Source organism: Lemur catta, chromosome 6 (assembly GCF_020740605.2).
Source record: "Lemur catta isolate mLemCat1 chromosome 6, mLemCat1.pri, whole genome shotgun sequence".
Classification (NCBI taxonomy): Eukaryota; Metazoa; Chordata; class Mammalia; order Primates; family Lemuridae; genus Lemur; species Lemur catta.
This window is the reverse complement of record NC_059133.1, coordinates 18,800,956-18,828,472: the sequence shown is the minus strand read 5'-3', so window position 1 is coordinate 18,828,472 and position 27,517 is coordinate 18,800,956. Positions and strand designations below refer to the sequence as shown.

Sequence of the window (27,517 nt, the reverse complement as noted above, 5' to 3'; positions counted from 1 at the left end):
CACTGAAATACGCTTTAAAAAAACCAGCAATGAATCTTTTGATAATTCAAATAATCTCCTATACTTGTCAGATTTAAGTATTTAAGAAATCCGTATCTGTTCTGTGTGTGGCCCCCAGGGTACATCTGATGATCCTTCACAAAGTTGTATAGTATACTTTTTCTAAAGTAAATTAATAATTAATTCACTCAGTCCATTCAAAAGTCTTCCATTCTTCCTTCAGTGATGGTAAGCTATATCCTTTTAGGTAAATGAGTTTTGAGGCAATATTCTAAAAAGTATTTGAAAACCAGAATAATTTCCTTTAATTTGCTATTGACTATAAATATTTTTAGGGTTCCAAAACAATCCAAATTTAAGACATAGGGTGTGATTATTCAAAATATCTGAAAACTCAATGTAAGTTTTCTTTTAGGGAACCTAGATAGATATTACCAAGTGTAATTGTTTAATAAAATTAAAATATCAGGTATTAAAAATTTAAGCACCTATTTTGCAATGAGTAGTTAGCCTGGTTTACACCAGTGATGGAGACTGGAGAACTGAAGAAGTCAAAAGCACTAAGTGAACAACTTAAAAACACTCACCAACACACAAAATGAGGGCCAAAGCATATGTACCTTTGGCATAAGCGTCCTGCTAAAGACAGAAAAGAGCCTGATGGAGCTTTTCAAGTAAGTGATACAGAGATTTTTCCCCTCATGGGTGAGAAGAATTCCCTCTACAAGGGCAGAGCTTTGAGGCTCTTCTTTATCCTGGACTTAATTTTCTGAAGAGAAGCACTTGACTGTGGTCTCTGGGCAAAGTCTCTAAATAGAAGCCCTCCTCTAGAGGGCCTCCTCCTTAATTTTGTAAACACAATTTTATATATGCCTCCCCTCAACTATGGTGTCTTTTCCAGAACTTTTATCTTCTTATAATGCATTTGATGGAGTGAATTTATTATAAGATACGACTGATAGCCCCTTCTAGAAGGAAATGTATAGCTTCATTGCACAGCGGGAAGTAGAATGTAGAGTCAGAAAACTTGGGTTCTGTTACTTTTGAGCTTTTGTATTTTAGTCTAGTCCTTTTATTTCATTGAGCCTCAGTCTCTATAATTGTGCAATAACCTGCATATTCCAGAGGACTATAGTGAGGTCCAAATATGAAATATATCAATGTACTTTAAAGTGTACTATTTTTGGTGAATAATTTTAGGTTAAGGTTTAAAGCTTTGTGGAGAAACAGAATAGTAACTGCTACTTGAGAAAAGATAGACCATAATCAATTTGATATTTCTTTTTGCTCCTAAAGGTCATTTCTTCATTTGATATGATGATATACTTTAGTGCTCTGTGCCTGCAAATTTCAAGACACCTTCATCTAAATATCTTCAAAACTTCATATCATCAAGCACCTGAACAGGTTCACAAGCATATTGACTGACTAATGGCCCAAGGAAAAGAGGAGATGCAGTTAGGGGAACCTATGAGTGAAGGAAATCCCCCTATGCAGGAGGCTAGTATACTATCAAATAAGGTTATATTTGAATATAAAACATAAATACTGCAGATTCTATTATGTCTATTTCAGAAATGAAGCCCTCATTGTGTATCATTTTTGATCACGGGTATTCTCAGAATAATACAATCTGTAAATTAGAAACAAGACTAAAGAAAGAAATTTCAATCCTAAAAATAAGAAACTGAACTCCTATAGTTCTAAATGGCACTCTCTTTGAGAAATATTTATTAGATACTTAGTGTTTTCACTGCCAAAAGAGTACCTAAAAATTGAGAATGTAAAGGATTTTAGCCATTTTGAGTGTATTTTGCTAAAAATGGAAAAGTGAGCTCATAATACTGCATAAGTGCTTGGCTTGTAATTATTGAGTCAAGTAATGTTCTAAGAATTTTAAAAAATCATAATCATTTTTCAAATGAGGCACATTAAAGATCTTTGGTGATCCAAATCTTCAGCTACCATCTGACCCTATTTTTAATTTTATACAATAGTTCTGTAGACCATATACCATATGATGAAATCAGAAAAATAATAATGAATATGTACTATATCGGTCATAGGCAAGAAAAAGGCCTATTGAAAAAAACAGTGAAAGATGATATTCCTTATGTGAATTAAGTACACAGAAAACACTCTGGAGTACTACTTACTTTGCCTCTGTAACTATTAAAACTTCTCACATAAGGACCTTCTTAGAAGTTTGAATAGTACTTAAGATTTATATTCTAATACATACTTTGGGTTAAAAGAAAATCCCTTACAAAGTTCGAAATTTTAGGAAATAAACTGTCCTTTTAATGTCAAATATTTGTTAATGGTAGAGGATTAAAATCTTCCTGTACAAGTTATCACAGTTAGAAAAAGAATCTATGTGGACTTGTTTTTTAAAACTTGGAAAACCTTAAAACTAAGATAAGGGTGGGTTATAGAGTCAAAAATTAGAATTTAAAACATAGAAAAGCAGGAGAAAATTGCTCCTCTTCTCCTAATGGGCATATTTTTTGTTTTGAATAATACATGGAAAACAATCTCAGCAAAAAATAAGTTTAACTGATTTACTTCAAACAAATGCTGAAACAAGTGTTTGTATGTCCATCCTTATAAATAAAATGCAGATTTTAAAAGATGTAAAAATTAACTATTTGGGTTTGAAAATAATGTAAAATTAAACTCAATATCAAAAATGAGTATTACCAAATATTAAAATTGAAAAAACATTCTAGGTAATTTATCTTTAAAGACAGATGTCATATACTTAAACCATAAGTAATTAGGTATGTTAATGATGTGTTCTTATTCATTGCTAAGGGCACATGTGTCAGTTAGTTGCAGACCAAGCCGAATTAAATGACATATCTTTGTAGAAATGACAGATTCACAAAGCCGTGTTTTAAAACTGATATTTATCTCTTGTTCGTTTGTTGATGATTTAATGTTCAGAGGTAATGATTTTAACAGTTTTATTCTAGAACATAAACTTAAGTTATACAACCAATTCTAATGAAAATAAGACGAACTTAAGGATGTACATGTAAAATAGATTTTGTATTTTTTTTCTTAAAGAAGAAAAATGTAACCTTCTATACTTGTGCTTTCTACCATTCAGATACACTAAAGCCAAAACCTAAAATTAAATCATCTTTAGTGGTTACAGTGAATTTTTCTCTTTAACATTGTCAATTAACTTTTAGCAATAAAGAGCTGAAAACTTGATACATATTATTTAGGAATAGCTGCTACTCACATAACTGTTTAGATTTTATTTGGGGATTAACAGAAAGGAAGGTCTTACAATGAGACAAGCTAATGATTAAAGGTGTTATAATTTAAACTGGAATTTCTAAACCACTTTACAGACTTACATGCCTCTTAGCTAATGTTGTAATTGTATCATATTACTTAGGTTTAAGTTCTGTCTTCAAAGTCATCAGAATAACATGGATTGAAGAGACTTTCGAACACTTGCCATCTCTTCCTGCTGCTGTTTCATGAAAGGAGATATTAAACATTTGTTTAATTTTTAGTTAAGTGTTATACTTCTTTCAGCAAATAAAATATTTCAGTGCTTACATTAATCTTTATTTTTGAAATTTTAAACAAAGACTTACAGTTTCCATCATCATTTTTTTTTGCAACATAGCCATTTCTTTTCTAAGTTCATTTTGTGCACCACTAAGAAGACTATCATGTTCCTTCGCCAAGTGTTCCATACTCTAAAACACAAAAGGCTAGTTCAGTTACAGTAAACCACTACTTTTCACCTCAGGTTCTAAACTTGTACAACTAATTTTCAACAGTAAGAACTTGTTAATATTCAAATGCTGCTCATTTTTTTCATAGCTCCAGAATGAATAGAAGTGCTCATCATTTATTCCAAGTTTCAAAGTTCTAAGCAATAAAGACCAAAATACCTACTATAAAGGAAAAAAAATCAGATATGAATCAAATATTATAGGAAGTTCAACAGTAATGTACTTTGCTTACACAATGGATTAGTGAACAGTTAAGGTCAAGATGGAACAAAAAAAAAAAAGGTTAGGAATCCCATATAATAAATACCATAATTTTAAATTTTCTATTAAGTATTCCAAATATCAGGTAATTACTATTTATGACTAATAGTCAACATGACATGAATTCACTAGAGGGAATAAAATGGTCTGTAGTATGACCTCTTCTACATTATGAAAAACAAAAATTATGTTTTAAATCTTTATTCATTCAACAAATAGTTATAATCTAGTGTCTACTATGTAAAAAGTACTATGTTAAGTGCTGTGGAGAAATTTTAAAAATATCACATGATTGCTCCCTTGTTCCAGTGAGAAAAAACAAAAATAACACAGAAGTTTTATAATAGGAATGGAAAAAACTTGCTGTGGCTATGTAGTGGAAAATGAAGATTAATTCTGATTTATTTGACTAAAGAGTAAGCTTCCAATAGATAAAAAAGTTGAAAGTATTCTAGGGAAGAGCGTCAGCAAAAACATGGAAGTAACATGGTGAGTTTAGAGAAAAATTAAATGGAGTGGTGGGGTAATGAACAAATGTAGTAACTGAAGCTCAAAAAGAGAGGGTCATGTCATGAGGAGATCTTGAATAGCTAAGAATTTAGAACGGGAAGCTACTGACAGTTTTCTAGGAGGGAAACAAGATATTTTCCATAAGTATAGAGTGGAGAACAGAGAAACCAGTTAAGAATTTTAATAGTACAAGCAAAGCATGATGAGGTCCTAAACTAGGGTAGTACCAGTGTGAATTAAAAGAAAGAAAGAACCACGGCAGAGGTAAAAATTGCAGACCTAGCAATAACTGGATGTGAAGGATAAAGGAGATGGAGAAATCAAAGATTATACTACAGTTGCTACCCTAAGTAACATTTAGTGATAACATTTAGACGAAACTTTTACCTAGTGCTTTATCAAACCTTCACATCAATTAACAAATGACTCTCTGGAAGCACTGGAGCAAGCTGACAAATTCTCTACTGGGAAATACTTTTAGAAATAATTTTTGTGGCCAGGTGCAGTGGCTCATGCCTGTTAGCCCTAGCTACTCAGAAGGCCGAGGCAAAGAGGATCACTTGAACCCAGGAATTCGAGGCGCAGTGAGCTATGATTGTGCTACTGCACTTGACCCTAGGCAACAGAGCAAAACCCTATTTCTTTTAAAAAAAATTTTAAAAATTGTGTTCATATATATTAGTTATTTAAAAACTTATTTTAAAACTATTTTACTAGTTTACTCAAGAGTATCCCAATTCCTTTAGAAGAGTTATATTTTAACATGTATTTGAACAAGATATCTAAAAGAATCCATTAAAAAAAATTATATGCAGGATTCCATTGAGCTATGAATGGTCACTAAAAAGTATATTTCTGCATGAACAAGGTCGGTGTCACAGACCACAGTTTGCTTATATATGTGTCAGTAGATAACTACCAATTCACAAATTTTTAATCCTCAGCTGTCTGTTTTATGTCTCAGCTAGTTCTTATGATAAGTTGGCATATTAAGTCATTTTGGTCACTGTAATAATTGTAAAAACAAATATGCTATAAAATACTTCTATAATACATTTGAAAACAAAAGAAATACTCATTAATTTCAATTGGTACTTTCTATTTAACAAACACTGGGGATACAAAGACAAGTAAAACCCTACCTAGAAATTATTTAGACTTTATATTTTCCGTTAAACAGAGAACTACAACTAAAGTGTTAATAAAGTATGGATTTTGTGTAAGATAAGCACATTTCTAAGTAAAACTCCCAATTAAACTATTTCATGTTTTGAATAATCCCCACAAAGCTATTAGAGTCCTAAAGTAAAGATATATTTATCACCTAAGTTAAATCAGAAACAATGAATTCAAAATGGAAAGTAGTTAAGAATTTAAAATGTATAAGTAAGTTTTTCCCAGAATCTAAAAAAATTATACTTCCATAAATACATCATATTTTCTAAGAATGTATTGTTGCCATATATAGCTGACCTTTATGAACTGCTCATATAACTGTCTAATTGTTTTCAGTCTCTGGCTCTGAACAGTTCTTGATTGTTGGAAAACCTTTTGTTGCTGCTGAAACATATTCTACAAATACAAAAGAAAAAAACTGTGTAATTGACAATTTTGGTACACTTTTATTTATTTATTTATTACTGAGTACTTTTTCTTGAATACTAATGCTTTCTTGGGTTGTACAATCCCAGGGCAACAAGAATGAAGGGAAAGAAGGAGTGCAGGAAAAATTGGCAAGCAAATTCAAGATGTCATATTATTGAACAAGTTACTCTTTGATGAAGAGTCATAGGTGGGTGAACATGGCTATACAGTAAAACATGCCTCAGAACAGACCATCAACGAGGGAAATGGAGAGAGAATTTATTTGTTGCTCCCCTCCCATCCTCTGCCTCCCAATTGTTAAAGTTCTGCCTATGGGAAGTAATTCTCTAGCACTTCTAGCTTGTGTGAACTGCCCCTTTGGGAATCCTCTGGGGAAGTGAGATTCCATGCCTGTGGAGTGGGTGCTAGAGGCTCTGGCTAGTGCAGAGCTGGCCACCTGGGGTACAGTTTTAAATTTAGCAAAAATAAATAAATAAATAAATAAATAAATTCCACATTAAACTTAAAAGTATTGATTTTACAACTACTTCTTTTAACATTTTAACTCTTATGACCAAGTTTAAATAATTTGTGTTCTTCACTAATATGCAACAGTATATAATCCTACCAGTCAGTGAATAGGAAATTTTAACAATATTCAAGACAAGTCTTAATTCTTGATTTCAATATCCACACAAACAATCCTTGCAATAATGGTGGTCTTTCAGTTCACTGACCTGTATACTCACTTATATACTCATATCCTAGATGTGTCATTTCTAATAACTTTAGAGCTGGGTATTCATTATTCCCCTTTCATAGATGAGGAAACTGAGGAATAAAGGTAAATAATTTGTCCGTGGTTTCACAGCTAGCAAATGCTCAAACAAACAAGTATTTGATCCCAAACACTGTTGTTTCCAGTGTTCAGACTCTAACCATTATACATATTTCTCCATATATCCCAGTATTCAACCACTACTTCCTTACTATTCTAGCTTACTTTCTTTTTAGTGCTACAGCTCAATAACCTATCAGCACCTATAATCCATTTCTTCCTACCTACTTTTCACTGTCATCCCTACCTCTATATCCCCACTTTCCTCTTTCCTGACTTAAATTCTATGGTCAATTATTATTATTCCTTTCCATGTATAGCTTGCCTTCTTACTGTCACACTTGCTTGGCTATACCCCAAACCTGGAAAATCCAACTCTCCAGCTACTCTGCCTGGAGGTAACACCTTCCTATCATTTGTTGACCTTAACTATGTCACTAAATAGAAGCAATCCAAAGAGAACTTTCAGTCTCCCATCACCATATCTACTCTCCACCTACATCTGTGCTTATATACACTCTACTTTCTCTCCTGTTTCTAAGGATAAACTATCCTTGTCTCTTGCTAAGGCCAACTTCTTCACATGTCTCATCCACTCTCGAGAACTCAGCAACTGTCCCCCCTTTCCATTATTTTTATTTTTTTCCTCTAGATTATTCCTATCAGCATACAAACATGCTATTTCTCTAATCTTAACAAAAACCTCTATTCCCTTTCTCCACAGGCTACCACCCCGTTTCTTTCCTTCCCATTCTGTCTTACTCTGAACAGATTTTTATACTTATTTTTCCATCAAAATTATTCTAACTCAGGCTACCAACTTGACCTCTATCTTGGCCAAATCTAACTTATTTGGCCTGTAAGCAGCATATGATAAGAGTTAATCCCCTATCCTTCTTAAAATGTGTTACTTGGCCTAGTTTTCTATTAGGTCACTCTGTCTTTACTAGTTCCCCCTCATCTCCTGGAACTCTAAACACGGAAGTACTCTAGGGCTATCCTTAGACTTCTTTTACATTTAAAATCACTCCCTTGGTGATATCATCCAGTCTTCATGGCTTAAATACTGTCTTTATGCTGAGAATTCCCACCTTTGTATCTTCAGCCTCTCCTGAACTCAACTCATACCAGTGGCCTACTCAACACCTGAGTGTTTCATGTGCACCTCAAAGTTAACATTTCCAAAACAGGTGATCAACCAACCCCAGCATTATTTGATAGGAACAATACTTCAGCTCTTAGATAAGAAATGTTTGATAATTACAGAGAATGAAAGGATGAAATGAAAATGTAGTTAATGCTGTTCTATAATATATGAGTGGGGCTGACTTCCATCCTCCCATAGGGATGGGTAGGTAACACAAATCTGGCCATTAGGAGTAGACCATGTTCTGATTATAGTTTCCCCCTTGGTATCCTTGGGGGACTAGTTCCAGGGCCCCCTGAGGATACCAAAATCTGCAGATGCTCAAGTCCTTATATAAAATGACATAATACTTACATATAACCAGTGCACATCCTCCCATATACTTTAAGCCTGCAGTTCCTAACCCCTGGGTCATGGACTGGTACCCGTCCGGTCCATGGCCTGTTAGGAACTGGGCCACACAACAGGAGGTGAGCGGCAGGTAAGTGAGGGAAGCTTCAGCACTCCCAATCGCTTGCAGCACCGCATAAGCTCCGCCTCCTATCTAATCAGTTGGGGGGCATTATATTCTCACGGAAGCGCAAACCCTACCATAAACTATGCATACAAGGGATCTAGGCTGCACGCTCCTTATGAGAATCTAATACCTGATGATCTGAGGTGGAACTGAGGCAGTGATGCTAGCGCTGGGGAGTGGCTACAAATACAGATTATCATTAGCAGAGAAGTTTGACTGTATAATAAACGTAATGTGCTTGAATCATCCTGAAACCGTCCCCCCAACCCCCGGCCCTGTGGAAAAATTGTCTTCCATGAAACTGGTCCCTGGTGCCAAAAAGGTTGGAGACTGCTGCTATAAACCACCTCTAGATTATTTATAATATGTAATATAACATAAATGCTATGTAAATAGTTACACTATATTGTTTTTTAAATTTGTATTTTTTTTTTTTTTTGGAGACAGAGTCTCGCTCTTTTGCCCTGGCTAGAGTGCCGTGGCGTCAGCCTAGCCCACAGCAACCTCAAACTCCTGGGCTTAAGCAATCCTTCTGCCCCCGCCTCCTGAATCGCTGGGACTACGGGCATGTGCCACCATGCCCGGCTAATTTTTTCTATATATTTTTAGTTGTCCAGATAATTTCTTTCTATTTTTCAGTAGAGACAGGGTCTCACTCTTGCTCAGGCTGGTCTCAAACGCCTGACCTCGAGCGATCCTCCCGCCTCGGCCTCCCAGAGTGCTAGGATTATAGGCGTGAGCGACCACACCCGGCCTGTATTATTTTTTATTTTTTTTTCCCAAATATTTTTGATCCACAGTTGGTTGAATCTGAGGATGCAGAGCCCATGGATACATAGGGCTGAATGCAAAATGACTGGCTGTGAATGGGCAAATGATCCAAACTAGATCGCTGATATTCCTCCAGAGAAATGTTCGCCAGTGCTGTTGAGATAGTCTCAGTCCACTGGGGTTATTAAACTTGTAGTAAGTCTAGGATTAAAAGTATCTTGCTTATTACTACATTGAGAGAGCTTACTAAGAATTGTCAACAGAACCCAGATGACACTATGTGAGCAATCCTTCCCTGTTTTCATAAAGCTGTGCCTAAAGCTAAACTACCTCCAACTTATTATATATACACCAATAATCCTTGTGTACTTTGACAAATTTCTGTCACTTGGAAGTGTAAGAATCCCAAGCAATATAAGAAGCAAAGACTAATGGCTTGTATGAATATGATATGTTTCTATATTTCTGTGGGTTACAGTTCAGCAGGACTAAAACACATAGCCAACAATGGTTAATGGAACCTGCCTCAGTACCATGGGTCTAATAAAAGGCCAGGTTCTCCACTCCTACTTGAGACTTCGTTAAAATAGATTAATTACAAACTTAATCATGATACCAACCATTAGTTTTTCTTGTTCCTCAGCTTTCTGCGCATCTACATCCCACTGCTGAAACAAAGCCATAAACTGCTGAGAATATTCCTGTTTAACCTTCTGCCTATAAAACATAATGAATTATTGTCATATTTCATACCAATATGAAAAAAAATTTAAAACAAAATTGAGTTGACATATTTATACTATAAAAAAGGAATGCTTTCTTCTAGTAATCAATTTTTTTTAAAAGGGAAATAATAGCAGCTTAAATCTGATGGGAACCCAAAAAATAAAATGATGATTTATGCTGATTCCAGAAGTATGCTGATTCCAAATAAGCTAATAGAAAAGCCCTCTCACATGCTTTAGTTCTTGAAACTGTACATATGAATTTCCTAGAAAAACTCATTTTATCTCCAAGTAGTTTATTTTTCATTTTTTCCTACTGAATATAGGTTCTGATATAATAAATTGATTAAATGAGGTTATTATATTTATCATATAAGATTTCCAAATAGAAATATTTCACTTATTTTTTCCTCCATTTTGGAGCAACAAAGATTTTGGACAAAAGAAAAGTCAGCTAAAATATACAAATTATTTATAATATAAGATTGGCCTTTTTCTACATTATTGAACATAGTTAACTATCAGAAGACTAATGATTTCCATGACATTTACCTTTTATTCAACTATTGTATCTCAAGAATAAATATAAATTACTTTTATAATTAAAAACCTCAATTGCTTGTTTATTTATTTTTTTTGAGACAGAGTCTCACTCTGTTGCCCGGGCTAGAGTGAATGCCGTGGCATCAGTCTAGCTCACAGCAACCTCAAACTCCTGGGTGAAGCGATCCTACTGCCTCAGCCTCCTGGGTAGCTGGGACTACAGGCATGCGCCACCATGCCCGGCTAATTTTTTCTATATATATTTTAGTTGGCCAGATAATTTCTTTCTATTTTTAGTAGAGACAGGGTCTCGTTCTTGCTCAGGCTGGTCTCAAACTCCTGACCTTGAGCGATCCACCCACCTCGGCCTCCCAGAGTGCTGGGATTACAGGCGTGAGCCACCGCGCCTGGCCCTCAATTGTTATCTAAGGGCCAGGTACAGTGGCTCACGCCTGTAATCCCAGCACTTTGGGAGGCTGAGGCAAGAGGATCACTTGAGGCCAGCAGTTTTAGACCAGCCTGGGCAACACTGCAAGACCTCGTCTCTACAAAAATTAAAAAAAGAAAAAAATTAGCTGGGTGTGGTGCTGTGCACCTGTAGTCCCAGCAACTTGGGAGGCTGAGACAGGAAGGATCACTAGAGCCTAAGAATTTGAGGTTACAGTGATCAGGCCACTTCACTGCAGCCTGGATGACAGAGTAAGACCTTGTCTTTTAAAAGACCAAAAAAAAAAAAAAAAAAAACTTAGAATAATCAAGCCAAATATATTTTTATGAGGGACTCCAATAAATACAAGGTGATGGTAGTTTTCGTAAGTATTTTGCACCAGTAAAGACTAAGAAATGACACAAATGTCTGGCTCTAAACCAACAACCATACCTTTGCTCTCGTTGTGTTTTCCAAACATGTTCAATTTTCTGGTGGCTAGATTTGAGAGAAGCTTTGGTATACATTTCTAGTCTTTTTTTCTTAGCCAGAAAAACCTTGTTCATGTCAGCTAGATTGAAAATAAATAGTAATTAAAATTTAATGTTGAATAAAATTTTGTTCTTACATATTCAAGTAAATATGAATAAAGTTGGTTCAACACTATGGAAAAGACATTTAAAATTAAATTTAGATAATAGCATAATTTCAAAAAACAGAATTATTTACTTACTTTTTTTCTGAGACAACTTTCAGTCATTAGTGTCCCAATTCTTTTTTTTTTTCTGAGACAGAGTCTCACTCTGTTGCCCAGGCTAGAGTGCTGTGGCGTCAGCCTAGCTCACAGCAACCTCAAACGCCTGGGCTCAAGCAATCCTCCTACCTCAGCCTCCCGAGTAGCTGGGACTACAGGCATGCGCCACCATGCCCGGCTAATTTTTTATATGTGTTTTTAGCTGTCCACATAATTTCTTTCTATTTTTAGTAGAGATGGGGTCTCGCTCTTGCTCAGGCTGGTCTCGAACTCCTGAGCTTAAGCGATCCGCCCGCCTCGGCCTCCCAGAATGCTAGGATTATAGGCGCGAGACACTTCGCCCGGCCCCAATTCTAATTTTTCTACCTGGGGATATTTTATTAATTTAGGGATAGTGAAAAGAGCTAATAAGCAAAACAAAGAGTCAAGGGCTGACTTAATTTCCTCATAAGAAAACACTAATAATGGCTAAATTTTTCTAAATGTATAAAATAATCCCCAATTGAAAGGACACATTTAGATGAATTATTTTTCATAATTTATTATATAAAACATACAAAAGTACTCTACTAAAAAACAATCCAAAATGGATAAAAATAGTTAAATCAAATAAGAAAAAATTTTTTAAAATGTAGTCAATGATGCTTTTAAAGACATTTTTTACTAAAAGAGCAAGGACCAAGGACTGAAAAAAAATCTTAGTTTAAGCAAATATCTATATAAATTCATTCAACACCACTTTTAAATACTTCCATGAATCTTTTTTTGAATATTTTTGCCAATAAATACTGCATTTCATAAAAATTTTAATGATACAAAAGTAAAAAAGTTTATTTTATCTTCTTGAAAGAGAGTAAAAAAAAAAAAAGAAAGAAGGAGGGGAAGAGAACAGGGAGATGGTGTGGCATCCCAAAGAAAGGGAAGGGAGTGCCAGTCCATAAAATTTTTAATACTTCAAATAATGGTTTGCTAAACATATACCTTTATGTTATAGATCTACCATAGTTATCTTTCAATAATCATGATGGAGCTGCACTATGTTTTATACTTTCAGCATCATCTGTAATAACAAACTTATAAGACAGATTATAAAATAATTTGTCACCACCAGATAGAGCAAAGCTTTCAAAAAAGACTTAGTTGTATGAATAATCCATATGGAGGAGCCATACCATTTACTCTTTTTAAGAGAATATCCCTGGCTGGGCATGGTGGCTCATGTCTGTAATCCTAGCACTCTGGGAGGCTGAGGCAGGAGGATCACTTGAGGTCAAGAGTTCAAGACCAGCCTGAGCAAGAGCAAGACCCCCGTCTCTACTAAAAATAGAAAAAATTAGCCAGGCATGGTGCACTACTCCCAGCTACTCAGGAGGCTGAGGCAGGAGGCTTGCTTGAGCCCAGGAGTTTGAGGTTGCTGTGAGCAAGAGTACTATCCTCTAACAAAGCTCAGGTAACTGATATTTAACATACTACTTAAAACTGGAGAATTTTTAGACCTGATTCTTTTTTTTTTTTTTTTTTTTTTGAGGCAGAGTCTTGCTCTGTTGCCCGGACTAAAGTGCCGTGGTGTCAGCCTAGCTCACAGCAACCTCAAACTCCTGGGCTCAAGTGATCCTCCTGCCTCAGCCTCCCGAGTAGCTGGGACTACAGGCATGCACCAACATGCCTGGCTAATTTTTTCCATATGTATTTTTAGCTGTCCATATAATTTTCTTTCTATTTTTAGTAGAGACAGGGTCTTGCTCTTGCTCAGGCTGGTCTCGAACTCCTGAGCTCAAACAATCCATCCACCTCGGCCTCCCAGAGTGCTAGGATTACAGGTGTGAGCCACCGTGCCTGGCCTAGACCTGATTATAAATCTTTCACCAGCTAGCAAAGTTGTCTTTAGTTTTCAACTACATAGTTTATTAATGTAAAAAAAACAATAGTTATTTTAGAGACTTCAATTTACACTGTCCTCCCTAAAGAACACAGAAGTCAGATAAATAATGAATTTGAGAAAATGCAAAACTGATATATACACAGACATGTATGTATATGTGTGTGTGTGTGTGTATCATTTAGCCTGTGAATACGAAGAAAGGTAAAGACTTCCCATCCATTTTTCTTCTAAATTTCCATAATCTGTTCAGTTCACACACATAAAATAAAAGCACCATTCACACTTTTAACATCATAGAAACGTAAGCATGGAAGTCTATGAAACTAACAAATACTTATGTAAAATCCTATATATGAGAATAAGACATTAAGTAACAGTCTTATAGTCCACTGATTAACATTTCCTATTACACAAGTTATATGTTTTAAAACAATTTTTTTAAAATACAAATATCTCTTTAAACATACCTCCAAATCTTTCCAGCATATTGTATACTTCACCCCTGTAAAGAAATTACATTTTAAAAGTTTTAATTGAAGATCCATAAAATACCATGCTTGTTTTGGAAGCTATCACATGCCAAGTATTTTACATACATAATGGTTGTTAAACAACAAAAGAACCTTGAAGTACTTTAACATGCAAAAATTATTTTGAGCAAGTTACCCGAATTCTTGTACTGTTCCTGCAGAAGGCCTCTTCTTCCCATGTTTATCAGTTACTAGAATCTTTCCTGTATTGACAATAAAAACAGAAAAGCTGTTTTGAAATTAAGTATGCTATTTTGGTAAATTTTAATGAAGTAATATCTTCATTTGAGGGTCATGTAGGCTTTTGGCCAACATAAATTTTTAAAGGAAACATGTAAATGCATACTCTCCCTGCAGGTTAGATGAAATTAAATCAGAATTCAGGACTATCTTATAGGAACAATTTTTCAAGTCTTACTAAGTTACTGTCATAGTAAGCCATGTACTATTTATCAGACATTTTGCATATAATGACTGTAAAAGCAAGAATGCTACATAAGCTTCTATAACTCCGATACTAGGGTATGAAGATCAAATGAAAAGCAAAGTACAGCTGGTTGTACGCACCCACCAGTTCTGAATCCAAGGATACCAAGGGATGACTGCACATGAAAACACTTTGCCAAGTTTTACTGCTGTTTTAAATGTAGTGGGTTCAAAGCAAATGAACTGAAGGACACCATCACTACCCAACATTAGATATACCGTACCTTCTGTAACAGCTTCCTCTGAACCACTCAGATCTTTTTTATCTTCTTTCTCAAAGTCATAGCCTTTTATAACCTGATCCTCGGTTGATGACTTCCCAGATTTCCCAGAATGCTTTCTTCCAGAGGGCACCATATTTAGATGTTTCCTGACTTGAAAAAACAAACCTCTCAAACCTTCTGAATCCAAACGCATCATTTAAATAAATTGGTAAACTTTAAAAACCCAAGAAAATATCAAATAAGGATTATCGTAGTTGAATAAAACTTCAGCAGTTTCGTCATTTACTTTATTGGACCAAAAGTTAGCAACCAGTATAATAACACTGCCAACTAAAAAAAAAAAAGGATAAATGACAGCGTCAACCCGGACTCCACGTGTGCTGTGATGGGAGAGTTTGCACCTGAGGACTGGGAGATTTGAATTTTAGGGCCCCCTTTGCCAGATTCTGGCTTAAATGTAGGCAAATCTAGTTGGCGTCTCGGTCACAAAATAAAATCTTGGTTGCTGCCAAGATAAATCATGAGCATGCCAAAAAAAGTTCACAGCTATATACATATAAAATAAAAACGTTCTGCAACGTAAGTCGCGGAAAATTAACGTCCAATAAGATTTCCACAACACATTCAGCTAGGAAAAATGCCAAGGAAGCTTCAGTTAATTCCGCTTTTTTCTGACCGGTTTGGGGCAGGCAGGAGGGAGAGACGCACAGAAGCGGCCCGGCCCCGGCCCCCCGCCGCTGTCCCCGCTGTAAACCTTCCGGGGGCGCCGACTCCACGGGGCCCAGACCTAGCCCAGACCCAGCCCAGCCGGCCTGCTCTTCCTTCCGCCAGCTCCTCGCCTGCGCAAGGCGCTTCCCTCAGGTTTGCCGCCTCCGTCTTCCCGTCAGAGGCCCCCAGCTAACGCCAACAGGGAAGATTTACTTCACTAGTCAATAAACAGCCCTTGGCCCGGACACCGGCGCTGGACAAACCTCTCCCCTGCTCACGCCTGAAAAAAGGCCCAATGGTCGAAGACCCCAGTTCCCGGCCTCCGGACAGGTGGCCCCCACAACTCCAGCCTCCCTCACCCGCACCCCTTACCTGAGCTATCCACTTCGCTGCCGCGATGCTACTGAGGAAACGGGATTCGCGCGGGAAATAAGCCAGCCTCGCCTCAGCTGGGCTCGCAGCTGATTGGCTGGACGCCGCACGCATGCGTGCACGGTGTGGCGAGGCTCCCGCCCCGCCTGAGCGATGGCTGCCAAATTGCTGGCGGAGGGTATTTTTAGCCAGATGAGGCCAGTTGCTAGTAAACTGGACGCCCAGCGTTTTCCAGATTTTAATTTAAGTTTTAAAATGTTTACAATCATGAAAATTGCTAAAGAATATGTAAATTATGAAACACAGTGAACACACCACCTAATTGTGAAGCAGAACTTTACCAATATTAGCTGAATTTCTTGAGGCAGTCCTTACCATCCCATCCCCCTCCACCCCCACACCCGCGCCCCCGTCTTCCCCACTCAGAGGTATAAGAAAATTACCTTGAATGTGTGTAAACCATTCGCCCCCTCCCATTTTCCAAGTTTTGTTACCCCGTGTATTGTATCCTAAACAACACGGCTTAGTTTTGTGTTTGACATTACAAAAAAATTGAACCATACATAGTCTATGTAGTATTCTGCCACCCACTTTTTGACTCGACGTCATGCCATTGAGAGAATCTGTATTATTACTTGTAGCATAGTTCTTTTGTTTTCACTGCTGTGTAATATTCCATGTGACGCTATTCCACGATTTATTCATTGATTTTCTTGTCATGGATATCTGGGTTATTTCCAGACTAGGGCCTATGTAAACAATACTATTATAAATATTCTAATCTCTTGCACATATGCTAAAGTTTTGACGGAGCACAGTATATAGGCGTGACGTTGCCAGGTCATAGGCTAGCTGATTTTCAATAACGCCAAATAATTGTTTTACAATTTATATTTCCACCAACACAATGAGTTCCCTTTGTTATATATATTCATTATCACTTGGTATAGTCAGATTTCTTAATTTTTCCATTCGAGTGGGTGTAAAATGATACTTGTTTGGGGTCTTCTATATTCTTCCAGTCACTCACAAGACTAATCTCTTTTAATGCTTATTGTCCATTTGCATTTCCTTTTCATTAAAATACCTATTTCCGTTTGTTGCCCATTTTTCAGTTGGGTGTTATATGTTTCCTATTGATTTGTAGGCCTTTATATATGCCAGGTATTAGTCTTTATGACTGCTTTTCTGTGTCTTTTCAAAGAAACTTATCTTTACCCTGAAGACACAAAAAATATTCCCAGGGAAAGTGGTGGTGCCCTGCCTTCCCCTGCTCAGACCCCCCCCTCCCCCAAATTCCCCTATAGTTTCTATAAAGATTTTAACCCTTTTAGGGTTTAACACTCCTCCAAAGTGGTTCTCCCTCTAAAGTCACCAGTGACCTCCGTGTTGCTAAATCAAATACACATTCTCTGGTCCCCATCTCAATTGACTCTCAGCAGCAGTCAACACTGTTGACCACTCTTTCTTCTCCCTCGTTTCTATCTTCCCTTGGCTTGCACAGCTGCGTGTATCTCCTCCTATCTTCTTAGCATTCTGGCAACTTGTCAGAATCTTTGCTAGCTCCTCCTCCTTCAAATGACCCTCACATGTTGGAGTTGCCTAGGGCTTGGGTTTTACTCAGTTCTTTTCTCAATTTATATACTCTTCAATGTTCTCATATATGCACATGGCTTCAAATATCAGTTTCTCCAAATGGGGTTCATGGATCAGCCAGTATCAGAATCACTTGAGGGGGAGATAAAAAAAAAAAAAAAAGATGGGAGGCAGAGAGAGAGGGAGGAAGAAAGGTGCGTTCAAGTGCAGATTTCCAGGCCCCATCCAAGGCTTACCAAATTTACTCTGAAGGTGGGGACTGGAAAACTTGCATCATAAATAAGTTCTCCAGGTGATTCTCATACTGTAAGTTTGGAACTCCTAATTTGATTTGTTACATTAACAAGGACAGCTCAACATCTCCATCTGGTGGCTTACTAACACCATTGCCTTATTTTCTCAAATAGGGAATTACTAAAAATGAAAAACAGGAATAAGGAACAAAGGACATGAATGGCTTATCTGCTCCACGAATATTCAAGATTGCATTATGTCATCTTTTGACTTTTCTAGCTCCTGAGAGCTCACCTAAAGTTTCTAATTTTAATCCTTACCCAACTAAATAAAAACATAAGAATTGAGATGATTGCATTATGAAGTTTCTTATATGAAACCAAGGGCATTATGGATTTTTAGTTAGCTTTCCTGAGGTTAGCTAATAAAAAGCATTCTGCTGTCCACTAAAAATTTAATATTTAATAAGTTTATCTAAAATTTCCCATTAAATCGTTCTAGTTATATTCATTATAAAACAATCTTTTGAAGATATCATTTATGAAGGAAATGACATTCACCCATAATCCCACTACTTAGAGATAATACACAATTTCAAATTTTTTCTGTGCATATATCTATTTTCTCCCAAGTTTAAAATATATTTCAACTTTTGTACATCTACGTTAGTTTGTTACCAGCTCTGCAATCTTTTTTCTATTTTAAGTTGTATATTTTACCTCTTTTATCTAATATTTGGCAAGCAAAGGCTTCAGATTGTATTGATGCTGACCACTTTTAGACTGCACAGTTCAAGTACAGGTTCAAAGGAACCCTCCTGTTTACTGTTTTGCTTTGAATCCTCTTATGATGATACTCAGCATTCCATTGGCTAGCTCCTTTAAATACACCACGGTACTGGGTGAGGAATGACCGATGCGACTCTCAGGTTCCTTCTTTATAATACACACTATTCACTATATCATCATAAAGACTGAGTTGTTTGTTTTCCTACAGTGACTCTTAACTGAAGATCATCAATCATTTTTCTTCTTTATTCATGGTAAAAATTTCCCAAGATTGATCTCCATCATCTTGGCATTTTACTACCATAAAGACCATATCTGGAGATTTCACCACATGCTTCATCAGGTGATTTATAATTTTTAACAGATATGCCAATATATCATGACTTGTCTCAGTACTGATTCTTAGAAGACCACATGGTTAATACTTTTCCATATAGATCATCACCCATTTAACTTCAATTATCTGGATTCCTGACAAACATTTTCCCATTTTCTTTAGTAACTAGTGGTGGAGAACCTTGCCAAGGTTGTTTGAAAGCCTAAATATTACATCCCTTGTTTCCTTACTCATAGTCTCAAAGACTCAGGTCATACAGTCAATCTGTTAGAAATTTCTCAGTAGATGAGCTACTGGTGATGGACCTTGAGGAATGGGTAAGAGTTTAACAGATGAATAAGGAAGGAAAAGATGAATCAAGCATAAGAATAGCATCTGGAAAAGCATGGAGGAATAAGAGTGCATAACACATTTGGGAAAATGCAATGTGGTTGACATAGTAGGAGGCCACGAGTGAAGCTGGCAGGGGAGGAAAAACACAAGATTGCAACTGAGACCAATTGTGAATCATAAGAGCTACCATTTATGGAGCACGTGTATAGTAATACTTTACAAACATTTCTTTGAATCCTTTCAGTAATGAAAAACTTATAAGGCTCATTGTATTCTAATCAACAGATTTGATTTTTCCAATTGCTTTCAAGTATGGCAGCTTGCCTTCAATTTGAATAACAAATCCAGGAACTTGGTTTTCCACATACATCCAATCTTTATTCTGTGAAGCTGGTGTGTAGTGTTTTTGTCAGCTCTGCACCCTTCCCCTTCTTTTAGTAAATGTCTCCATCCCTCTGGCCACAGAGGTGGGCACAGAGCCCAGACTGAGCCAATCATAGTAACTTATCCCGCCCCCACCAGGGTTTTCTGTGTTGGAGCCAGAGAGGAAGCCGCCTGCTTCTCTGGGGGATATGAGCCAGACAGGAGCTGCCATGTCCTCACCACGGGGACAAAAGCTGACATGCAGAGGGAGGCAGGGATGGACGGTGCTGAGCAACAATCCTGGAAGTCTTCTTTGTTTTATCTTTTAAGCAGCTTGAGTTAGATTTGTCCCTTGCAATCCAAGATATTTTAGTGGCTAACAATAAATTTTGTAGAGATTTAGGTGGAAAAGCCGGCTCTGTCACTTAGTATTGAGACCTTAGGCGAGGCATTAAACCTAGTTAGGACCCAGTTCCTTCATGAGCAAAATGGGGATATGGTGTGGATGAAATGAGATTATGAACATAAAGCATTTAACACAGAATGTGCTCAATAAGATGCAGCTGTTAGGGCAAGCGAAAGGGGAGGAGCAGTAAGACTGACAAGAACCCCCTTCACCTTCCCTTAACAACCAAGGCTTTGTACTCCTGACACCATGAAGTCAGATTTACTTTAAAATTTATCAACAAAGAAAAATAAATAAAAAAGATAGAACAAATGTGCCAAAGTCTTGATAATTATTGAACAGATGAGAATTCATCTACTTGTCTCTCCACTTCTAAAATTTTCATAATGTTTTTAAAAGAAAAATCTGTGGAGATTATCATGTGGTTTCTCTTTTGGGGCCTGCTGATGTTGTGAATTGTATTGATTTTCAAGCATTGGGCCAACCTTACTTGCATTCCAAGAGTGGATTCAGCCTGTCCATAAGGGTTGTTTCTTTGGGGGAAAAAAGAAATTCAGCTTGCTAATGTTTTATTTGGGAATCTTTTGAGGTAGATTGTCAATGGTTTTCCTTTCTTGTATCTAAGCCAGGCTTTGGTGTTCGGGTTGTGTTGACCTCAAGGGATGAGCTAGATAGTATCTTCCTTCTTTTTTCTACTCCCTGGAGGAATTTATGTGTGATTGGTCCTGTTTCTTCTTTAATTGTCTTGACCTGAGGTATGATTATACTTTACTTTTAGATCCTTGATATGTTAGTCATTATTTGCATACTTTTTGGTATATGTAGAAATAACTTTAAAAATACACACTTTTGAAGAAATAGAGGAGGCAAAAAAAAAAAAAGTACCCTTTTTAAAATTAGAAATGTGTCACTTTCTTAGCTAACTACAGTGTAAGCATTTCACCCTAAGACTAGATTAGCAGCCTCGCCTCTGCCTGGATCCTTTACGCAAACTTTCATCATTACCACCTGTATCACTGATATTTACCAGGCAGGACTATTTGCCAGGTGCTATGCTGGGTACTTTACACATCTCGTTTCCTTCAATCATCATTATAAGCCTATGAGGTAGCTAGCAGTATTGCCTCCCACATTTCGTAAGAGGAAGCTGAATCACAGCAGGCCATGTCCAGGATCCAGAAGCTGACTGCAGAGAGTGTGCTCTTCACCCACATGTGCCACTGCCATGGGGAGGCAGCACAGCCTGGTGGGCATGGGAATAAGAGACAGACAACCTGGGTTCCTGCCCCACCTCTGCCTCTAACTGGCTGTGAGACCTTAAGCAATCCTCTTGGCCTTGGTGTCTTCACTAATAAAAAGCAAAGCTTGGTCTAGACAGTTGTTTTGAAATTCTGTCTGAAGGCCCTGAGATTTGGGAGACAACACCTTGAGGGGGTCAGGCAGGAGGGGCGGCTTTCCTTCTTCTGTATACAGACTGCTATGGTTTGAATGTTTTTGTTCCCTCCAAAATGCATATTGAAACTTAATCACCAATGTAACAGCACTAAGAGGTGGGGCCTCTGGAGGTGATTAAGTCATGAAGGTAGAGCCCTCCTGAATTCAATTAGATGCCCTTATAAAAAAGGCTTGACAGAGGGAGTTTATGCCTTCTGCCCTCTGCCATGAGAGGACACAGCATTCAAGGCACCATCTAGGAAGCAGAGAGCAGTCCTCACCAGACAACCAAGTCTGCCAGCCCCTTGATCTTGGACTTCCCAGCCTCCAAAACTGTTAGAAAATAAATTTCTGTTCTTTGTAAATTATCCAGTCTCAGGTATTTTGTTATAGAAACACAAACAGACTAAGATACATACTGACCATTATAGGATTATATTTGAACTAATGGTTCTTAGGCTTTAAAAACTCTGAAGACTGTTTAACTACTCATCAACTTCTGAGGTTCCTGTGTTCCCTAATGTTGTAATAATTCTATTAAATCATTAGACAAATGATTCTATTATCCATCCCATTATCAAGCTCCTAACTAGGTGTGGACTACATTCATCTAACCACAGAAATCCCCGTTACACCCAAATGTTCATTTCTCTATAACTTTTCTAGAATAAATTCTCCACTTTTATAATAACGCCCAGAAATCCCCCTAAATTTTTACCATATGATAAATTCTGTAATAAATTCTGTAATTTAGAACCCATTTCCCCCCATAAAGCAACATTCTCCTGTATAATACTATTCTCTCCTTATGCTTTCCACTTAATTTTAGCAGTGTTCAGTACAGAATCTGGCACACACCATATGTGCACTCAACTGATTGTTGAATCTGGGTAACAATAAACAATCCTCAAAGATTTAAAAGTCAAAGCATCAGACAAAAATGTAACTTTTTATGAGACTTCAATTTTTGAAATACATAAACTCTTACAGCACACACACAGTATTTACATACATTTCAAGTTCTTTTTACAAAAGATGTCTGCCATTTTGAAAGAATACTGTTGAGATCATGATCTAAAATACCTCTCAGAGTTCAAAAAGGACTCATGGAATCTGGTCTCCACAAATCCACTGTATAATGACATAAACAAAATATGGCTGAATGTCAGGATTTGCCTATACATAAAAATACAAATTCTCAGTGATCAGCAAACAATGGCTTATGGATCAAATCTGGCTGGAGGCCTGTTTTTGTACAGCTGCAAGCTAAACACGGTTTTTACACTTTTAGACTGTTATTTAAAAAAAAAAAAAAAAAACCTAAACAACAAAACAAAGAAGAATATGTGACAGAAACACATGTGTCCTGCAATTATTTACTATTTGGCCTTTTACAGAGAAGCTTGCTGGCCCCTGTTCTATCCAAAACAGATTGAGAGAGATAGCTACTAGAATATACTGATGAGCATTAAACAAGATGCCACTGTAATGTGCCAGTGCTATCAGCACTACTCATTTCTAAAATGAGGCACTTCCGTTTGAATATGTACATTTCTAAAACATAATTACATCTGGTAAGTAGCACTGCTACTTAACTCTAGCCCTTTGTATTAGGCTTGCACATTAAATCATAGCATTCTTAGGGGCTGAAGTAAACAAGCACAAAGTTTTTCAGATGTCAGTCATTGAGCTCTTCAGTAGTTATCAGTGGCTTAAGACCACTTATAGTCTTAAATACTAATAAAATCCATAATTTAGATATTGCCAATAAGAGGCAATACTGCTTCATTATTTAAATAACACCTATAAAAATATGTTTAGATATTGCAATTCATTATGTTCAGAAGCAAGAATAATTAGTTAACTTAGTAGCTACTTATTTCAAAAATGGGAAATAGGGAAAAAAAAGCAAAAAACTATAGCAGAAGGCTTAGAAATGCAAAGACTGGGGTCTTTTAGCAATCACTCCCATGCTGGCCTTGGCTTCTCATATTAAAGTGAGTCTGCAGTGGTTGCTGTGGGAGATTAGCAGCTGTCTCTTGTCAGTGAGCCTTTTTATAAAAAAGATGACAGGTCCATAAGCAAACGCTTTAAAAGTCAAACCAGTTCAGATCTGCTCAACACACAAGTTTTCAGTGTGTTAGCTGACTAATTCCTGGTCAATGGGCTATATGCATGACAGAAAACAGCATGGTACTGGATGTTTTCCTTCTTCAGGCCAGGCTGGCTAATAAGCATCACGTCACAAAGACATCTCTTATGCTGAGTTTTAAAATGCTCAGTAAATGCTGAGGTAGATGATTTTCAAATGAAGATCTTCTATACCCTGATTCGATCAGGACTAGCTTCTTTGTGTAACCTCCTTCTGGGAAATATCTTCCGCTTAAGTGCAATTAACTAAATGACAAAAGATGGAAAATAAATTTTAATTCTCATGCTGATGAAAGAGTATAAGTACATTAAACGTTCTGAGGTCCATGTGACTGTAATCATTTCCACAATCTTACACATAAAAAACAGACAACAAACAAGACTCCATCACTCCTCTCCCAAAACAAAACCAACCATTAACTTTGTTTAGTTCTGTAGGGTCAATATGCCTAGATTTGTGCCCACAAAGAGATCAACAGGATTAAAATTATTTCAGCCCACACTTTATTTTTCTAAGAGCTATGACTACAGATTTTTACACAGCATTACCCAAGCATATTTATTTTTCAAAAGATGTCCATTTGTCAAGGCTTTCTATTGAAGGAAGCTAGCCATGTTTAGCCATTAAGACATTGTCTCTAGGTTTGAAAATAACTAGATCTGTGAGTAGGATTAAAAAAAAACCTAAACACCTATGTTAAAAATCCTGTCAGCATTTTTTTCTATACTTACTGTAACCACAATCATTTGGAAATGCAGGTAATAAAAATTTATGAATGGGTTACAATGTAAAAGTTCATTTGTAAATTAGTAGCTTAGAACTTAGATGAATACTTTTTTTCTGATAGAAAGTTTATTCATGATAGATCTGAAATAGAAAACCTAACCACCATTACAATAAAATTTCAATTAAAAAAATGTGTTCTTTATGGTTTCCATTTGGGATCCCTATGTTTACCTGTCTTCCTTCTCCCCAGCCGTGCAGGACTAGCTACGCCTCCATCCAGAGGTGGAAGCAGGGCTTTGCCCAAGCATAAGGCACCACGGTTTGAATGATGAGCTGGGATTCAAGAGGGTAGGAAGACACAGCATTGGCTGGTCTGTTTGTGCTGGTGGTAGGTATGGCAGAAGGAAAGAGTTTGATACTACTAACTAGAGTACAGGGTGTTGCAGAGGGGAGACGATTTAACCTTACCCCCCTTCTCCCACCCCTCTAGTTCCCTGTTCTCTGTTGGTGTAAGTGACACAGAGGAAAGACTGACCCTCTTGCTCCCTTCCACTGCCACTAGCTGCTTCTTTCAGCCAGGGTCCCTCTCCTTCCGCAACCCAGGCCAGCTTGCAGTAGACTCATGGCTTCCTCACTGGACCCCTGTTCTAAAAGCAGGTACAGTCTTTTTGAGATTTTTTTCTAAGACTTTTACCTGCCAGGAACAAGGGCAAAAAAAATATCAAGAACAAGATATATATGATCCCTGGGAAGCAGATGAAGGTTAAGGTGCCATCCTGCCTGCCTGCTCAGTCTCCATTTCCTGAAGTTCCTTCCACCTGTGTCAGGAAGCTCAGTCATTTATCCTAAAGCTCTCAGTACTTGGGAGCCTCATCCTTCTCAGTGTAAGTCAATTTGCTGTACATTTCCCCTGAGTGACAGCTAGAGAAGCTCCACTCAATAGTCACCTCAATCAGAAACTAAGGCAGGGTTGCTTGCCCTGCACAAGTCATGGCAGCCCAGATGCCCATTTCCCTCCTGCTATCCTTTTTCTCCAGAGTATTTCATACCTACAGCCTAATGAGGGTTCTCTTATCCTTTTCTTTTTACCTCACAAATTTCCCTCCTACTACTGGACCCTCACCTCAGGGAGGCTGTGTGTGGGCATGCAGAGGCAAGCCCGGGTGCAGAGGGGCTGACAAGGAAAGGAGGACGGAGGAGGAAGGAGAATTCCCAGCAACTCAAAGGAACTCTAAGAGGGAGCTACCAGTATGAGCAGGACAGCACACAGAACGGGGGGGATGTCTGAAGATAAGATATCATGATCACTCTAGGAAGGTTAAAAGAAAGGAAGAAGGCCGGGCGCAATGGCTCACGCCTGTAATCCTAGCACTCTGGGAGGCCGAGGCGGGTGGATCGCTCAAGGTCAGGAGTTCAAGACCAGCCTGAGCAAGAGCGAGACCCCGTCTCTACTAAAAATAGAAAGAAATTATCTGGCCAACTAAAATATATACAGAAAAAATTAGCCGGGCATGGTGGCATATGCCTGTAGTCCCAGCTACTCGGGAGGCTGAGGCAGGAGGATCGCTTAAGCCCAGGAGTTTGAGGTTGCTGGCAGACGCCATGGCACTCACTCTAGACGGGGGGGGGGGGGGGGGCAACAGAGTGAGACTCTGTCTCAAAAAAAAAAAAAAAAAAAAGAAAGGAAGAAAATTGGAGACCCTTAAAAAATTATCAGATAAGGATTCTAGGTGGTTTTTGGTTACAAATACTTAGACTTTTCAGTTTTATTTTAGAGCCTACAAGTTAATCTATTGAGTTCCAGATAAAAGAAGACTGGTGGCTGGGTGAGGTGGCTCATGCCTGTAATCCTAGCACTCTGGGAGGCCGAGGCAGGGCGGATCGTTTGAGCTCAAGAGTTCGAGACCAGCCTGAGCAAGAGTGAGACCCCGTCTCTACTAAAAAAATAGAAAGAAATTAGCTGGACAACTAAAAATATACAGAAAAATATTAGCCAGGCATGGTGGTACATGCCTGTAGTCCCAGCTACTCAGGAGGCTGAGGCAGGAGGATCGCTTGAGCCCAGGAGTTTGAGGTTGCTGTGAGCTAGGCTGACGCCACGGCACTCACTCTAGCCAGGGCAACAGAGTGAGACTCTGTCTCAAAAAAAAAAAAAAAAGACTGATAATAGATTTATAAGGTAAATAAATAAAAGGCTGTTATGTTTGCTGCCTGAATATTATGAAATATATCTGACATATTGATATGAGCTATAAGCCAACAGGAGAAATTAAGATTTTTCTGGTTGTAAATTTGTATCATTTTCTAAAAGACTCAGATGCTAGTGTACCAAGAAATAGTTTAATACCCATATAAAATATATAAAACTTACCTGCTCAGCAAAAAACGAGAATATAGTAAACATAATCAATGTTGCTAGTACACAATGGGTCCAAAACTTTAATTTGTCTCGATATGCCCTCCTGTGCAGAGAGAGAAGAAACAAATATATATGTACTTCTGTATACGGTTTCACTGTCATTACATAAGCATTATTATACACTACTTTCACAAAAACAAGGTTGGAAAACACAAAAACATTGTCTAGAGGCAATTCTAAAATGTTGACCCAATATACATTTCCAACTTGAGTTCAGATGTTTTATTATGTCATAGCAAATATTATACTTGAATTAGTAAAGTGATTCAGGCGGGAAAAGGACTTCAAAAGAAAATTTTGAACTCCAGGCACCTAAACAAACCCACTCTTTCATTCATTTTTATTTATTCATTCATATTCATTTATTCATTCACTTATTTACTTGATAAATGTTTCCTGTGGATACAGAGAGATGAACAAGATGAAGTCCCTGCTTGAGAGTGTTCGGAAACCTGAAGAGTCACTGACATGCAGACTGACATCTAGCTAGCACGTAAGGTGGACAGAAATATGTATTATCTGAAGCAAAGTCTTGTAGAAAACTTAGATGAGGACATCACCACAGGGAAGGTAACATTTCCTTTAAGCCTTGAAGGGAGAGGGCAAGCACCTGGCTGAGGAAGGGAACAAGCGGCAGTGGAGAGGCAGAGTCGTGAGCTGGGCCCTGAAGAGATGAGGGGAGTCGACATGGG

At 37.5% G+C, this 27,517-nt stretch overlaps 3 protein-coding genes across 10 annotated transcripts in view; 1 reads left to right on the top strand and 2 right to left on the bottom strand.

Moving 5' to 3' along the window:
• CHPT1 (choline phosphotransferase 1) overlaps nucleotides 1–6,630 on the top strand; it is a 37,683-nt gene extending 31,053 nt beyond the window's left edge. The window contains exons 8-9 of one of the 3 annotated variants that reach the window (XM_045553118.1): nucleotides 1,297–1,407; nucleotides 6,221–6,630. In XM_045553118.1, coding sequence (XP_045409074.1) covers nucleotides 1,297–1,407; nucleotides 6,221–6,292 — 183 coding nt within the window. In that variant the 3' untranslated portion in view covers nucleotides 6,293–6,630. Of the gene's footprint in view, nucleotides 1–1,296; nucleotides 3,576–6,220 lie in introns of those variants that run through there. The other 2 variants (XM_045553120.1, XM_045553119.1) reach the window with 2 other exon arrangements.
• Nucleotides 1–16,078, bottom strand: part of SYCP3 (synaptonemal complex protein 3) — a 33,988-nt gene extending 17,910 nt beyond the window's left edge. Inside the window, exons 1-9 of one of the 4 annotated variants that reach the window (XM_045553122.1) lie at nucleotides 16,038–16,078; nucleotides 14,958–15,107; nucleotides 14,384–14,450; nucleotides 14,185–14,219; nucleotides 11,535–11,652; nucleotides 10,007–10,103; nucleotides 6,003–6,101; nucleotides 3,615–3,719; nucleotides 2,929–3,487 (exon numbers count right to left, since the gene is read on the bottom strand). In XM_045553122.1, coding sequence (XP_045409078.1) covers nucleotides 3,434–3,487; nucleotides 3,615–3,719; nucleotides 6,003–6,101; nucleotides 10,007–10,103; nucleotides 11,535–11,652; nucleotides 14,185–14,219; nucleotides 14,384–14,450; nucleotides 14,958–15,090 — 708 coding nt within the window. In that variant the 5' untranslated portion in view covers nucleotides 15,091–15,107; nucleotides 16,038–16,078 and the 3' untranslated portion in view covers nucleotides 2,929–3,433. Of the gene's footprint in view, nucleotides 1–2,928; nucleotides 3,488–3,614; nucleotides 3,720–6,002; nucleotides 6,102–10,006; nucleotides 10,104–11,534; nucleotides 11,653–14,184; nucleotides 14,220–14,383; nucleotides 14,451–14,957; nucleotides 15,186–16,037 lie in introns of those variants that run through there. The other 3 variants (XM_045553121.1, XM_045553123.1, XM_045553124.1) reach the window with 3 other exon arrangements.
• Nucleotides 16,079–21,944: 5,866 nt separating this feature from the next.
• Nucleotides 21,945–27,517, bottom strand: part of GNPTAB (N-acetylglucosamine-1-phosphate transferase subunits alpha and beta) — a 94,801-nt gene continuing 89,228 nt past the window's right edge. For all 3 annotated transcript variants that reach the window (XM_045553115.1, XM_045553114.1, XM_045553117.1), the window contains 2 exons: nucleotides 26,778–26,868; nucleotides 21,945–23,925 (listed from right to left, as the gene is read on the bottom strand). In XM_045553115.1, coding sequence (XP_045409071.1) covers nucleotides 23,848–23,925; nucleotides 26,778–26,868 — 169 coding nt within the window. In that variant the 3' untranslated portion in view covers nucleotides 21,945–23,847. The remainder of the gene's footprint in view (nucleotides 23,926–26,777; nucleotides 26,869–27,517) is intronic.